Below are 12,838 nucleotides of genomic sequence, written 5' to 3' on the forward strand. Positions count from 1 at the left end.
TTAACAAAAAAGATTGGTGGCGACTCCTAGAATCAGGTTTAGCTATAAGTCTACAGATCTATGCGTTATGATACTAGAGATGTAAAAACGTAGCTATCATAAAATCATTCCTTAAGTATAACTCGTTTTCTCATTTTATTCATAAGCATAATCTATTATTTAGATAACAAAAACACAAAATAATCATATGTTTGATCTTATTTTTAAATATTGAAAATAAAGAAATAAAATATTTATTTATTTAGAAACATATATATATATACATATATTCGAAAATAAGTAAAGTGTATGAGATTCTACTTACCTCTTTTCGATTCCACCATTTAGTTTTCCTTAAAAATATTTAACAACCTATTCTAAATCATTTCAACATATAAGAAATTATTGCTTAATATAGCAAAAAGAAAATGTTATAAGTGATAATGAAGTTTGGCATTTATGTATTTTTAATGGAACTGTTTCACTTTCACCATGCATCAAGCAGACTTGCCAGGCTAATAGAAGAGCAAATTTCCTACCCACCAAGCACCACTAATCATATTTATCTGCAATTTCTTCAAGGCAAGAGCAGAGCTCCTGGGGTTTAGAAAACATAACCATGTGATCAGAGTCCGGAATCAGCATCACCTCATCTGGTGGATTGTTTTCAATCATCCACCTTTGGAAGTCTTCGTCTGTGACCTTGTCTTTGTCGCACACTATGTACACCCGACGCACTGAACCATATTTCTCCCTGGTCAGTGCAGTTTCTTCAATATCTGCTGCATCAATTTGAATACCGAAGGGTCTGACTAACAGTATTGCTAGTGTTAAATCCTGCCCCAATTTATAACATATAAATGAAGAAATATCAGCTGTCCTCTCAAAGGCAAGGAAAACTATATTGGAATGAAGTACCTTTGCAAAGTATGTAAATGATAAAGGCTGTTTGAGAACTCTTTACCTCAGGAGGAGAGAGCTGGTATAACATGGTTGACATGAAATTTGGCCCAAAGAGTAATGAGTTTGGAGGCTTATCAGGCCCATTATCAAACGTATATTGTATGTCCATGAAGGATGCCAATCTTTTTTGGATCTGTTGAAGAAAAGACCAGCTAAGAATTAGGCTCAAGACCAAATAAAAGTTGTAGTTATATCAATATAGAATGCAAGAGAAAACGGACTGAATTTGCACCAACTAGTATTTTGATCACCGGGTCCCAGCATTTGTCTTTTGTTCCTCCTTTCCGGATTGTAAGGACTAGGGGTGGTTGAGTTTCAAAAGAAATCAGAAGTCGGGGACCACAAAGAAGAAAAGTTTGATTTAACAGGATGAAAGATTGAAACGGTATTTACAATTATTTGAGAGCCTAAGTCAAGGATTGGCTGATCCCTTGTCCTATTTTAGAATGCTGGAAAAGAAAATGCTCAGATAAGTCTTACTATTTTCTTGGTTCCATCGGATCCTCATCGATGAATCAAGTGAAACAATTGTAGATCATGCTACTTATATATCCTAGATCTACGCCTCTCAGCTAAAGCTGTAGATTTGCATAGCATACTTCAATATGATGCAGCAGGATAAACATCAAAACTGAATTTTATCCCTGAAAACTTATGTGACTCGCTTGATCACCAAGGACCCATCTTTCATGGAGGTCATAAATTCAAATGGAAAGAATGCTATATAACGAAGGGCAAAAGTAGCAAAGCATGCCCATCTGTGAAACGAGCGAGACAGAGAGAGAGAATACCTTCTGATGCAAAGAAATGAAACTGAGGTCGGGTCCAGGCATACTGGCAGTGGCAAAAACTGCGACAGAAACTTTCTCAGGGAATCTTTCCATGGCAACAGAAATGGTGACTCCACCCAGGCTGTGGCCAACCAGAATCACCCTCTCCTTTGGTGGGAGAGACGCCATGAATTCCATCAACGGTTCAGAGTAGTCTGAAATCGAACGAAGCACATGCACTTGCTTTGGATGGACCCCAGAAGCAGCCAGATCGAGAGCTGTAACTTTGTGGCCCGCTGATTTCAACAGAGTTACCACCTTATACCAGCACTATGCTCCATGACAGACTCCATGGACAGGCACAAAATGACTCTTTCCCTTCTCCATTTTTCGCACTTCCCACCCTTTCTTGCCTTTGATCTAGTAAGTTTCTGAGCTATAAAAAATTTTATTTTGCCATATCATGTCACTTCTCACAATCACACCCGGGTCCCATACTTTTAATATCAACTGGCCCCATCAGTCAGCTACTGTATTAGTTGGGATAATTGAGGTTTCAATGTCCCACCATAGCTTTATCAAGACTTTGAAAATGAATATAGCTACAAATTTAACCAACCCATGGAGAAATTCATAACAAAAATTCAGTACAAAATTAGTAGTAACTTTTGATTAACATACAGATGAGGCTATAAATTCAGACAGAGTTACAAGAACGTTGCCGGCTAAATGTAGAATGTATGGGCTTTCGAGAAATTTGAAGGACTTATGTGATTTGGGTTATCAAGAAATTTGTGAAAAGAAAAAACAAAAAAGCGAAAAGAATATAAAGAAATTACCACGTTAAATAGTGCTTTGGATAAAAATTGGTAGTTCTGTGAGTTTGGGTTTAGGGTGACTGAAGGTGAAAAGGTGGAATGAATCGTTGATCAGACAGCAGAGACAATGAAATTCAGAACCAGTGAGCAAATGTCACGTCGCAAGCCCGCAACACAAACATATTACCTTAACACTATGTTTGAATTATGTTTGAATTGAAGGAAGAAAAAAAAAATAAAAGAAAGTAATGAAAATTAAAAAAAAAAATTATTTGGATAAATTTTTAATCTAAAAGAAAGTAAAGAGATAAAAACTTAATAATTTTTTTTTGTAATTTTCATTTTTTCAATACCCTAATTTGAGAGAAAAATTAAGAAAAAGAAAGTTAAAAAATTTTATTTTTATAAAATGATTATTTTATTCATATTTTTAATATGATATTAGATTTGATCATCTAAATGATACTTCCTATAAAAATAATTGTTTTATGAGTATTTTATATAATATCATAGTTTATAAATATTTTATAATTTTTTAAGTCTTAACAACAAAATAAGCTAAATTATTATCAAAATAAATTAAAAGATTAAATTAAACATAAAATTAAAAGTAAATTAATAACTAATTAAAACATCTTACTGTATTAAACATACTCAATTTTATTTAAAAAAATTTATTTATACAAGCTAGATAATATAAATATATATTTGTATATTATATGTTATTTTAAAAAAAAAGTTATAATTGAAAAAAATATTATAATGAATTAATTTCTTTCATTTTCACTATTTATCTAAATAATGGTTGTTAGAATTCTTTTCTTTTCTTTTATTAATTTTAACTATCCCAATAAATGGTAAATGTACTCTTTCCTTTCTTTTAAAAAAAATTTTTTTCCTTTCCTTTCATTTCCTTTATTTATATGTATCCAAACATAGCGTTAAAGTAAAACCTCAAAATAATACGAAGCATTCATTTTTAATCATTCTAAAATTCTTCAATAACTTATGATAAAACTCTATACATTTAAATATAAACTAATAAAAATACAAAATCGTTTCATAAGATCTCATTGGCTAACATCGTCTCCGATAACTAAATAATATTTTTTATTTTCATCTTTTAGTTCCTTGCAAGATTAAAAAAACTCATCACTTACTTATATGTAAAGAAAAAGGTAAAAGGAGAATGAGCAAACCATAGCTTAGCAAGTACAAGCTCACACATCTTACTTAATCAAATATTATTTTCATACTTATCATACAGATCATTCAAAATATTCATCAAATCATAATGTCAAAACATTTCAAAAATCATTATTATATCAAATATTTCGTAGTTCATAAATCAATATCAAACATATCAATTCATAAATCATTTCAAAATATGTTATTATTTAAGTATTGTAATCAAACCAAATCGTAGATCAATCTTTAAAAATCATCATAAATCATTAGTTTATTGTTAGCTACGATTACTGGTATAACCTATGACATTGATCGTATCGATAATTTCATCATCATGATTATTGCTAACTATTATAACTCATTAACAGGGCTGTATGATCATGGCTATACTAACTACTATAACCTGTTTGTCGGAGGTCGTAGAACTAATTCTGATGTCGATGATCTTACTTCTCAGTGATATAAAAATATAGCTATCATAAAATCATTTCTTAAGCATAAATCATTTTTTCATTTCTTTCATAAAACATGATTCATCATTTACATAATAAAAACACAAAATAATCATATGCTTGATCCTATTTTCATATATCGAAAATAAAAAAATAAAACATTTACTCATTTAGAAATATACATATATACATAAATTTGAAAACAAGTAAAAAGTATAAAATTCTATTTACTTCCTTTCGATTCCACCATTTAGTTTAGCTAAAAAATATTTAACAGCCTATTCAAAATTATTTCAATATATAAAAAATCAATCAACCTTTTTAAAGATTATTTATATTAAAAACAATTAAATTATACAATGATTAACTCAACTACCTAATTATGGGCAACCTATGCTATTTTCATTAAAATGACTTATCTTAAGATATCCAACTCAAAATTAAGATCTTTTTAATGTTTTAAAAACTAAATTTGATAAGCTTTCTACCCATATACGGCCATCTCTTTATTTCTTGTAAATTAATTTTAGTAATTTTTATAATCCACTTCATATGTTGATACCAAACAACATATATACTTTTTAATAAAAATTACATATTTATTTATAAGAGACTCCAAATTCAATTCCACTTATTATGTTAGAAAGTAGACTCAACAATTTTTTCAAACACATATATGGCTCAATTTTTAATTCCTTGTATAAAATTTAAGATAATTTTTGTAATTCAACCTTGATGCTATTGCCATATAATTTGCATATCCTTAAATAAAAATTAGACAACTCTTCATAAAAAATTCGAATTCAACTTTTGTTTATTTCATTAGAAAAGTAGATTCAACATACTTTCCAATGATATATAATACTTACAATAATAATTTATCCATTAATATAGAATTCCATTTAAATTCACTATTATAGATAATAACAATTCATCCAAATATATAATTTCTCTTTCAATTTTTAAAAATTCAAATCTCTACTTTCAATTTTTAAAATTCATTCAATAATCATCATTAAATCTTAATAACATGAAGTAAACAAAGCTCAATAATTTATCAAAATAGATCATTAAGATTAATGAAAAATTTCATAAGTTTTCTTAAGTTTTTCTTTCAAAACTTTAACTCCAAATAATAACAACCAATATAAATTTTTTCTTAAATAAAAAGATGACATATACTCATCTTTAAGAGATCAATTTAATTATAGTCTCTGATTTTAGATCTTCAATTTGATTTTTTATGCTCTTTAATCCTAAAGAATATGAGGAAGAAGAGCTCTGTTTTTCTTTTCTATTTTACGATAATTAGGTTTTTGTTCCTAAAATACTTTTGTAACAATAATTTAACTTATTTTGTTGTTAAGACTTGAAAAATTATAAAATATTTACAAACTGTGATGTCATATAAAATACTTATAAAAAAATTTATTTTTGTAAAAAATGTCAATTATATAATCAAATCTAATATCATAATAAAAATATAGATATAATAGCCTTTTTATAAAAATAAAATTTTTTCAACTTTCCTTTCCTTAACTTTTTTACCAAATTAAAATGTTAAAAAAGTGAAGATTATAAGAGAAATCAAATGGTATTTAGTTTCCACCTCTTTCCTTTCTTTTAAATTAAAAATTTATCCAAGTGTAAAGGAAATGAAAAAAGTTGAAAAGCTAATAACCTTTGATTTTTCTTATAATCCTCACTTTGTTAACACCTCAATTTAAAAGAAAAGCTAAGGAAAAGAAAGTTAAAAAAATTTTATTTTTATAAAAAAATTATTATATCTATGTTTTTGTTATGATATTAGATTTAATTATATAATTGATACTTCTTATAAAAATAATTTTTTTATGAGTATTTTATATAATATCATAGTTTATATATATTTTATAATTTTTTAAGTCTTAATAACAAAACAAGTTAAATTATTGTCAAAATAAATTAAAAAGGTTGAATTAAACATAAAATTAAGATTAAATCAAGAACTAGCTAACACATCTAGTAAATATGCTCAATTTTGTTTAAAAATTTTTGTTTATACAAGTTAGGTACTATAAAGATATATTTATATATTATATGTTACTTTATAAAAAAAAAAATTATAATTGAAAAAATATTATAATAAATTATTTTTTTTATTATTTATTCAAATAATGGGTATTAAAAAATTTTTTATTTTGTTTATTTATTAATTTTAAATATTCAAATAAAAAGGTATATATACCATTTTTTCCTTTAAAAATTTTTTTATCCTTTTTTATTAATATCTATCCGAACATAACATTAAATTAAAAGTTTATCTAAATAAAAAAATAATTTTTCTGTTTTTATTACTTTTTTTTTCTTTCCTCAATTCAAATATAATCTTAATAATTAATCTCTTAATAAACTAATAAACTTTTATAAAAATCTAACCCAATTATCATATGAGCCAGGGTATTACAGCGAAGGTGGAGACATTTCTCTTGCGATGACGAGAATCGTTCATGGATTTTGATTTTCAACTCAGTTTCAGAGAGGTTGGATATTCGACTCAGTCACTGTGATTTTATGCCTGTGGCTTGTCCAATGGGAGGCCCGAAATTTTCTTCTTAGAACGGTAACGTTGGATTTATACAAGTAAAAAAATGGAAACGTAATTAATGTGTAAAAAATTTTCACTAATTCAAGTTTTTCGCAAACAAATTTAACATTTTCTTTAATTTAAAATCAAATTGAATAAAAAAAAAGTGAACCCAATCGATTTTTAGTCTTTGGTGATTTCTTTTTATTATTTATTTATTTTAAAGACAGGATCGACGACAAGGATTGGTTTGGATTTTCTTAATACCACAAAAAAGTAACAACTGACAGAACATTACGAGCAGGATTGATCCAGTGTTGCAAAACACAGAAAAACTCTACTTTCGGTCTAAGCGTATCAACTGAGTTACGATCGTCCCCCACTCTCCTTGGCCGCGTGCATGCCACCGTCACATGAAACCTCGTACCTAGCCTCCCTGATACAAAAATGCACCTCCATAACCACCCTCAAAAAAGCCCGTCAACTCCATGCTTTCCTCCTGACCATCTCTTCAACATCCCTTCATTTCCCTTCCCCGTTTGTCCACAACAATCTTGTATCCATGTACTCGAGATGCAACTCCCTTGTGGACGCTAAGAAAGTGTTCGACAAAACGCCCAGTAGAAATGTGGTTTCATACAATGCGCTCATTTCAGCTTATTCTCGAGATCCAAACCATGCTAATTTAGCCTTTAGATTGATTCCCAAGATGGGTTTTGAGTGTTTAAGGCCTAATGGTGCCACATTCACGAGCTTGTTACAAGCTGCTTCTTTGGTTGAGGATAAGTTGATTGGTTCTTTGTTACATGCTCTTGTTGTAAAGTATGGATTCCTAGGTGATGTTTGTGTTCAAACTTCATTACTTGGGATGTACTCGAATTGTGGGGATTTGGAATCGGCTAATGAAGTTTTTGGCTGCATAGGTGACAAGGATGTTGTTGCTTGGAATTCTACAATATTTGGGAACTTGAGGAATGATAAGATAAAGGAAGGGCTTAATCTCTTTTTTGATATGCTTAAGTGTGGGGTTTTTCCAACCTCATTTACGTATTCAATGGTGTTAAATACTTGTGGTAGGATGGGGAATTATGATTGTGGGAAAGTTATCCATGCCCAAGTTGTCGTTTCGAATATAGTAGTTGACCTACCTTTGCAAAATGCCTTGCTTGACATGTACTGTAATTGCGGTGATATTGAAATGGGATTGAATGTTTTTAGTAGGATTGAAAACCCTGATTTGGTTTCTTGGAACTCAATGATGGCGGGATTGGCAGAGCATGGAGATAGAATGAAGGCCATCGAGCTTTTTATCCAGTTGAAGGCGCTGTCTTTTCCTAAGCCTGATGAGTATACCTTTGCTGCTGTCATTTCCGCGACTAGTGCACTCTTAGCATGTGATTACGGGAAGCCCTTGCATGGTCAAATTACAAGATCAGGACTGGAAAGTAGTGTTTTTGTAGGAACCACGCTTGTGTCCATGTATTTCAAAAATGGTGACAGTGAATCTGCTCAGACGATTTTCAGTATGATCTTAAAGAAAGATGTGGTTCTCTGGACTGAAATGATTATGGGCTATTCTAGAATGGCTGATGGGGACAGTGCCATTAGATTGTTCGTTGAAATGCGTCAAACAGGGCATAAGATCGATAGCTTTGTCCTCAGTGGAGCATTAAGTGCTTGTGCTGACATTGCAATGCTGAAACAAGGTGAGATGATTCATTCCCAGGCTATAAAAACTGGATATGATGTTGAAATGTCTGTTTGTGGTAGTCTGATTGATATGTATGCCAAAAATGGAAACCTTCAAGTTGCTCAAGCAATATTTTCCTTGGTTCCTAACCCTGATTTAAAGTGTTGGAATGCAATGCTTGGGGCATATAGCCTCCATGGAATGGCAGAAGATGCATTGAAGCTATTTGAGGAGATCCTAAAACATGAACTAAGACCAGATCAAGTAACATTTTTGTCTCTACTATCTGCTTGTAGCCACGGTGGCTTGGTTGATAGGGGAAAGTTCTTGTGGGGTTATATGAAGGAAAATGGTTGCACGGCAGGGCCCAAGCACTATTCTTGTATGGTAAGTTTGCTTTGTCGAGCAGGATTATTGGATGAGGCAGAGAAAATAATTATAGAATCACCATACAGTGAAGAACATCTGGAACTCTGGAGAACTTTGCTAAGCTCTTGTGTCACTTATAGAAACTTGGAAAAGGGAGTGCATGCAGCAAAGCAAGTTTTATTGCTTAATTCAAGAGATAGTGGAACCCATATTTTGCTTTCAAATCTTTATGCTGCTACAGAGAGATGGGAAGGTGTAACAGTAATGAGGAGAAAGATAAGAGACTTTACGTTGGAAAAGGATCCTGGGCTAAGTTGGATTGAAGATAAGAACAATATTCATGTGTTCTCTTCTGGAGATCAATTGCATCCCCTGGTTAACGATGCACAAGCTGAACTGCATAGGCTACAAGGGAACATGATAAAATCAGTAACAAATGACTTTGTTTCAAGTATTTAGCTCAACATGAGATACACTGCAAGAAAACTGAGAAGCTTGCAAATTATTACTGTGATAACTGCTCTCCTAGCCAGCTGAGGACAGGTACTATGGGCTTAGATTGGATTATATGAATGGATTGAGTTGGATACCAACACAAATTGTTGCACGTATCCAACAACCAAAATGCCAAACTGCATAAATTCCCTCTAGATTTCCAGAACTTTGCAATTTGTCAGCTATAAGCAAACATTAATAAGCTCTTCTATCAAAATCAATGCATATTCTTTTTCGGAAGCTTGTGATCCAAATTTTATGAATATGTTTATATATTTTTTAATTTTATGAAAAGATTGATATATTTTATGATATCTTGTAAACAAAATATAATCCAACATGAATAGATTGATATATTCATGCGACATTCTTGTACCTTGTTTAAGTCACTTTCTTATGTGGGCCTACTGAACTCAGCCGTGTCTTAGGTAGGCCTTTAGCCTATTGAGTCTTAATTCATGTCACATTGCACTATTCATTGTGTAATAAAAATTTTCCATTTAATGTGGCTGCATAAAAATAATGAAATATTTAGAATGAAGAGGAGAGACCTTAGATGGGAGCTCCATTTGCACTACTCCTGAAGGAAGTTGAGTCTAGAATTCTCAGCAATATTAGCAAGATATTATGGAGGTTGAAAAGTGAGAAGACTGCCTTTCTAAACAAAGTGGAAAGATCAATAACCAATTAATTATTGGCCGTGGCCATACACAATCCCTCCATTAAGAATTTAAGATGCCTTTGATACAGAAGATTTTGCACTCAATAAAACGCTTGAACAAAATGGAGGAAAGATTCTAAAAGATTTTGAGCATCCACCTCCACTGGATGAAGCCATGCCAGGGGGTAGCTTGTTGTTGGTGATTTCCACCTCACAGAGCACTTTCAAAGTTCCACCAAGAACCGGGATTTTCTGAATCCAGAAAGGCTGATACGTTATTTTCACTTTTGATGCATTAACGACCTTTGAGTCAACTCCATTTTGCACCATTATAAATTATCATTCCTTGCCAGAAAATTAATAGAGTCTTTGGTGGTTTGACATGGGTTTATGTTATATTCCATCTCTTGCACACTGGACTGTCTGGTGCTGGCTTCAGGCTTGTGTGCAAGGGGTGGAATATTTCATTGAATCATGATATTTGAGTTTCATCGTAAGTTTCTGAAGGAAGGTGAAGGTTAGGCGCTTTTGCTCTTTAACAGGTAAAATATCTTATCAATTTTAGTTCTCAACCAGTGGAAGAATTTGTAATTATGTTGGGAACATATGACCATATCAAGGTGATGCTGATGCCATATATTTCTACTAATAACAGGATGTTTGATTGTAAATTTCCTTTCATTTATTTTCCTTTCCCTTCTTCTTTTTAAGAAATTTAGATTTGTCTGCACATATTCCTTCAGGTGACCAGTTTCAATACTTTTTTTTTAAACTAATAGTAGTTGCATTAATCTTTGCAGCTTTTTAAAAGTTCATGTTTGCGATGGCATCAGGAACCTGTAAGAAGGTCTTCAGAGTGTATCAATTAAGGAGGAATAGCATTGAGCATTTCAGTGCAGATTTAGCATTCAAAATGCAAATCTGTTTTGTTGGAAATTCTTTCTGGTGGCAAAATATATTTTCTACCATGAATCTGAATGCACTGTAGGCTGTAGCTTAAGAAAACAGAACACGAACACAACTATATCAGGAGCCAGTTATCGATGAAAGTTACATTCAAAGGGCGAATCAGATATGAGTAAGGAGAAGTAAAACTGACTATCATGTATATGTGAAAGTTTGTAAGTTAATGAGAGGAAATTGAATCATTGATACATTTGACAAAAAAAAAAATCTGGCAATCGTCCTGCATTCCTCAAGTCATTGTGCAGTTAATGATGTTGTAGGCCATGGGGCAATAGAGTATACTGCAGTAAGGAGAATTAGTTACTGCCTCACTGTTGATGAGAGCTTGAATCATCTTCCTATTATTGCATTGATCATCATAAGAGATTCCATTGACATTAAATTTACATGAGAATGCCATGCAAGCTACATTCTTGATTTCAAGAAAAGATATGAATCTTGTCCGAAATTGACAGGGTAAACCTCAATCAAACTAAGCAAATACTTATGCCCCTATTCCCTTTATTGGCTTCACTGGAGTCCCCTTTTGTGATCTTATATCGAGTGTCAAATTGTTGTTATGCATTTTTCTATGCCCTATGGTTATGATATCTCCGTCTCCGCCTGATGGCCATTGAGTTTCACTAACACAACAAGCTCAACATTAGGAGCTCTAGCACATTTCAATGCCCAGTTAACTGCGTCAACCATGGAGTCAAACCGGTTCCTGTATTCAAACATTTCTTCCTGACAACAACATATGTTGAAAAGTGCATAATATTCTAGACGAACTGTTCCTGCATCAGCAGAGTAAGAAAAGGAAGGATACATATTAAACTAAAGTGGGTACTTATATTCTCCAGAAACTTCACTATCTCAGGTGAAAATTGTGTTATTGGAAGACGAAAAGACATTCCTAATACTGTTAGGAAACTACTCGAGGAGTTGAGGTAACGTGAATGTTTAAGGTTGCTCACAGCTGGAATCAGATTGGCTACTAAATCAACAGGAATTACCTCATTTCCAGCTACAGTTGCAGATATGTATAGTTCTTGTTGGCATTTGGTGAGGCCTGGAGTGCATTAAGATTGATATTGAAATAACGAAGTCCGGTAATGGTTTTGGACTTGCAAAGGGTTACAATTTTATCTGGAATTACTAGGTTGTTGCCTTGCATTCCATAGCTCACTCCAACGACTTTTAGCCTTTCGCATAAGATCACAAAGCAAAATATAAGCATATACTCTAGAACCTAAACCAGTAAATTCATACTACAGAGCTTTAAGTTTGGAACATTAGAAGCAGCAAAAGCAGAAGGTCGATTGAGATGAAAGTGTAATAACCGTCACGCCTCGAAACCGAAACATAACACGGTCATATTACTTTAAAGTAAAACCCCAAAACAATATTAAACATAATCCATAACCATTAAAAAATTCTCAACTAAAATAAGATTCTCAATAAGTAAAATAATTAAATAACAAGTTTCCAAAGGTTCAAAGTCGAGTATTATAACTAAAAGAAACAATATTTCATAAAATTCTAATTTCTAAGTAGTTTTTCAATACTTGATTCTTCTAGCTCTTCTCAAGATTAATCATACTTACCATTCATATCATCAGTAAAAGAAAAAAAAAAAAATGAACAAACCATAGCTTAATAAGTAAAAGCTCACACACCTTATCGGATCAAACATCATTTTCATAGGTACTATATAGATCATTCTCAAAAACATTTATCAACTCATAATATCAAAAATAGTTCAAAAATCAATATTCTATTAAGGATTCATAGATCATAAATAAGTATCAAAACATGTCACCAAATCATGGATCAATTTATAAAAATCATTGTAAATCATTATTATCATTTATTTATCATTAGCTATGGTCACTACTATAACCTGTGACATTGGTCGTATCGATAATTTCATCCTCATGAT

The 12,838-nt window shown here is 31.6% G+C and overlaps 2 protein-coding genes across 2 annotated transcripts; one reads left to right on the top strand and one right to left on the bottom strand.

The window, feature by feature from the left end:
- Positions 1-364: 364 nt before the first annotated feature.
- On the bottom strand, positions 365-2,134 carry LOC111317135 (methyl jasmonate esterase 1-like). Its single transcript, XM_089753938.1, has 3 exons — positions 1,734-2,134; positions 944-1,075; positions 365-816 (listed from the first exon to the last, which is right to left on the bottom strand). The coding sequence occupies exons 1-3, from the start codon at positions 1,908-1,910 to the stop codon at positions 532-534; spliced, it is 594 nt and encodes a 197-aa protein (XP_089610064.1). The 5' UTR covers positions 1,911-2,134; the 3' UTR covers positions 365-531.
- A 4,503-nt stretch (positions 2,135-6,637) lies between these two features.
- LOC111317137 (Pentatricopeptide repeat (PPR) superfamily protein) lies at positions 6,638-9,604 on the top strand. Its single transcript, XM_022919497.2, has one exon. It carries the CDS (start codon positions 7,137-7,139, stop codon positions 9,252-9,254), a length of 2,118 nt encoding a protein of 705 aa, XP_022775232.2. The 5' UTR covers positions 6,638-7,136; the 3' UTR covers positions 9,255-9,604.
- The last annotated feature ends 3,234 nt before the right edge of the window (positions 9,605-12,838 follow it).

The sequence above is a fragment of the Durio zibethinus genome, chromosome 24 (genome assembly GCF_047325235.1).
Source record: "Durio zibethinus cultivar Kanyao isolate XHJ-2024 chromosome 24, ASM4732523v1, whole genome shotgun sequence".
Classification (NCBI taxonomy): domain Eukaryota; kingdom Viridiplantae; phylum Streptophyta; class Magnoliopsida; order Malvales; family Malvaceae; genus Durio; species Durio zibethinus.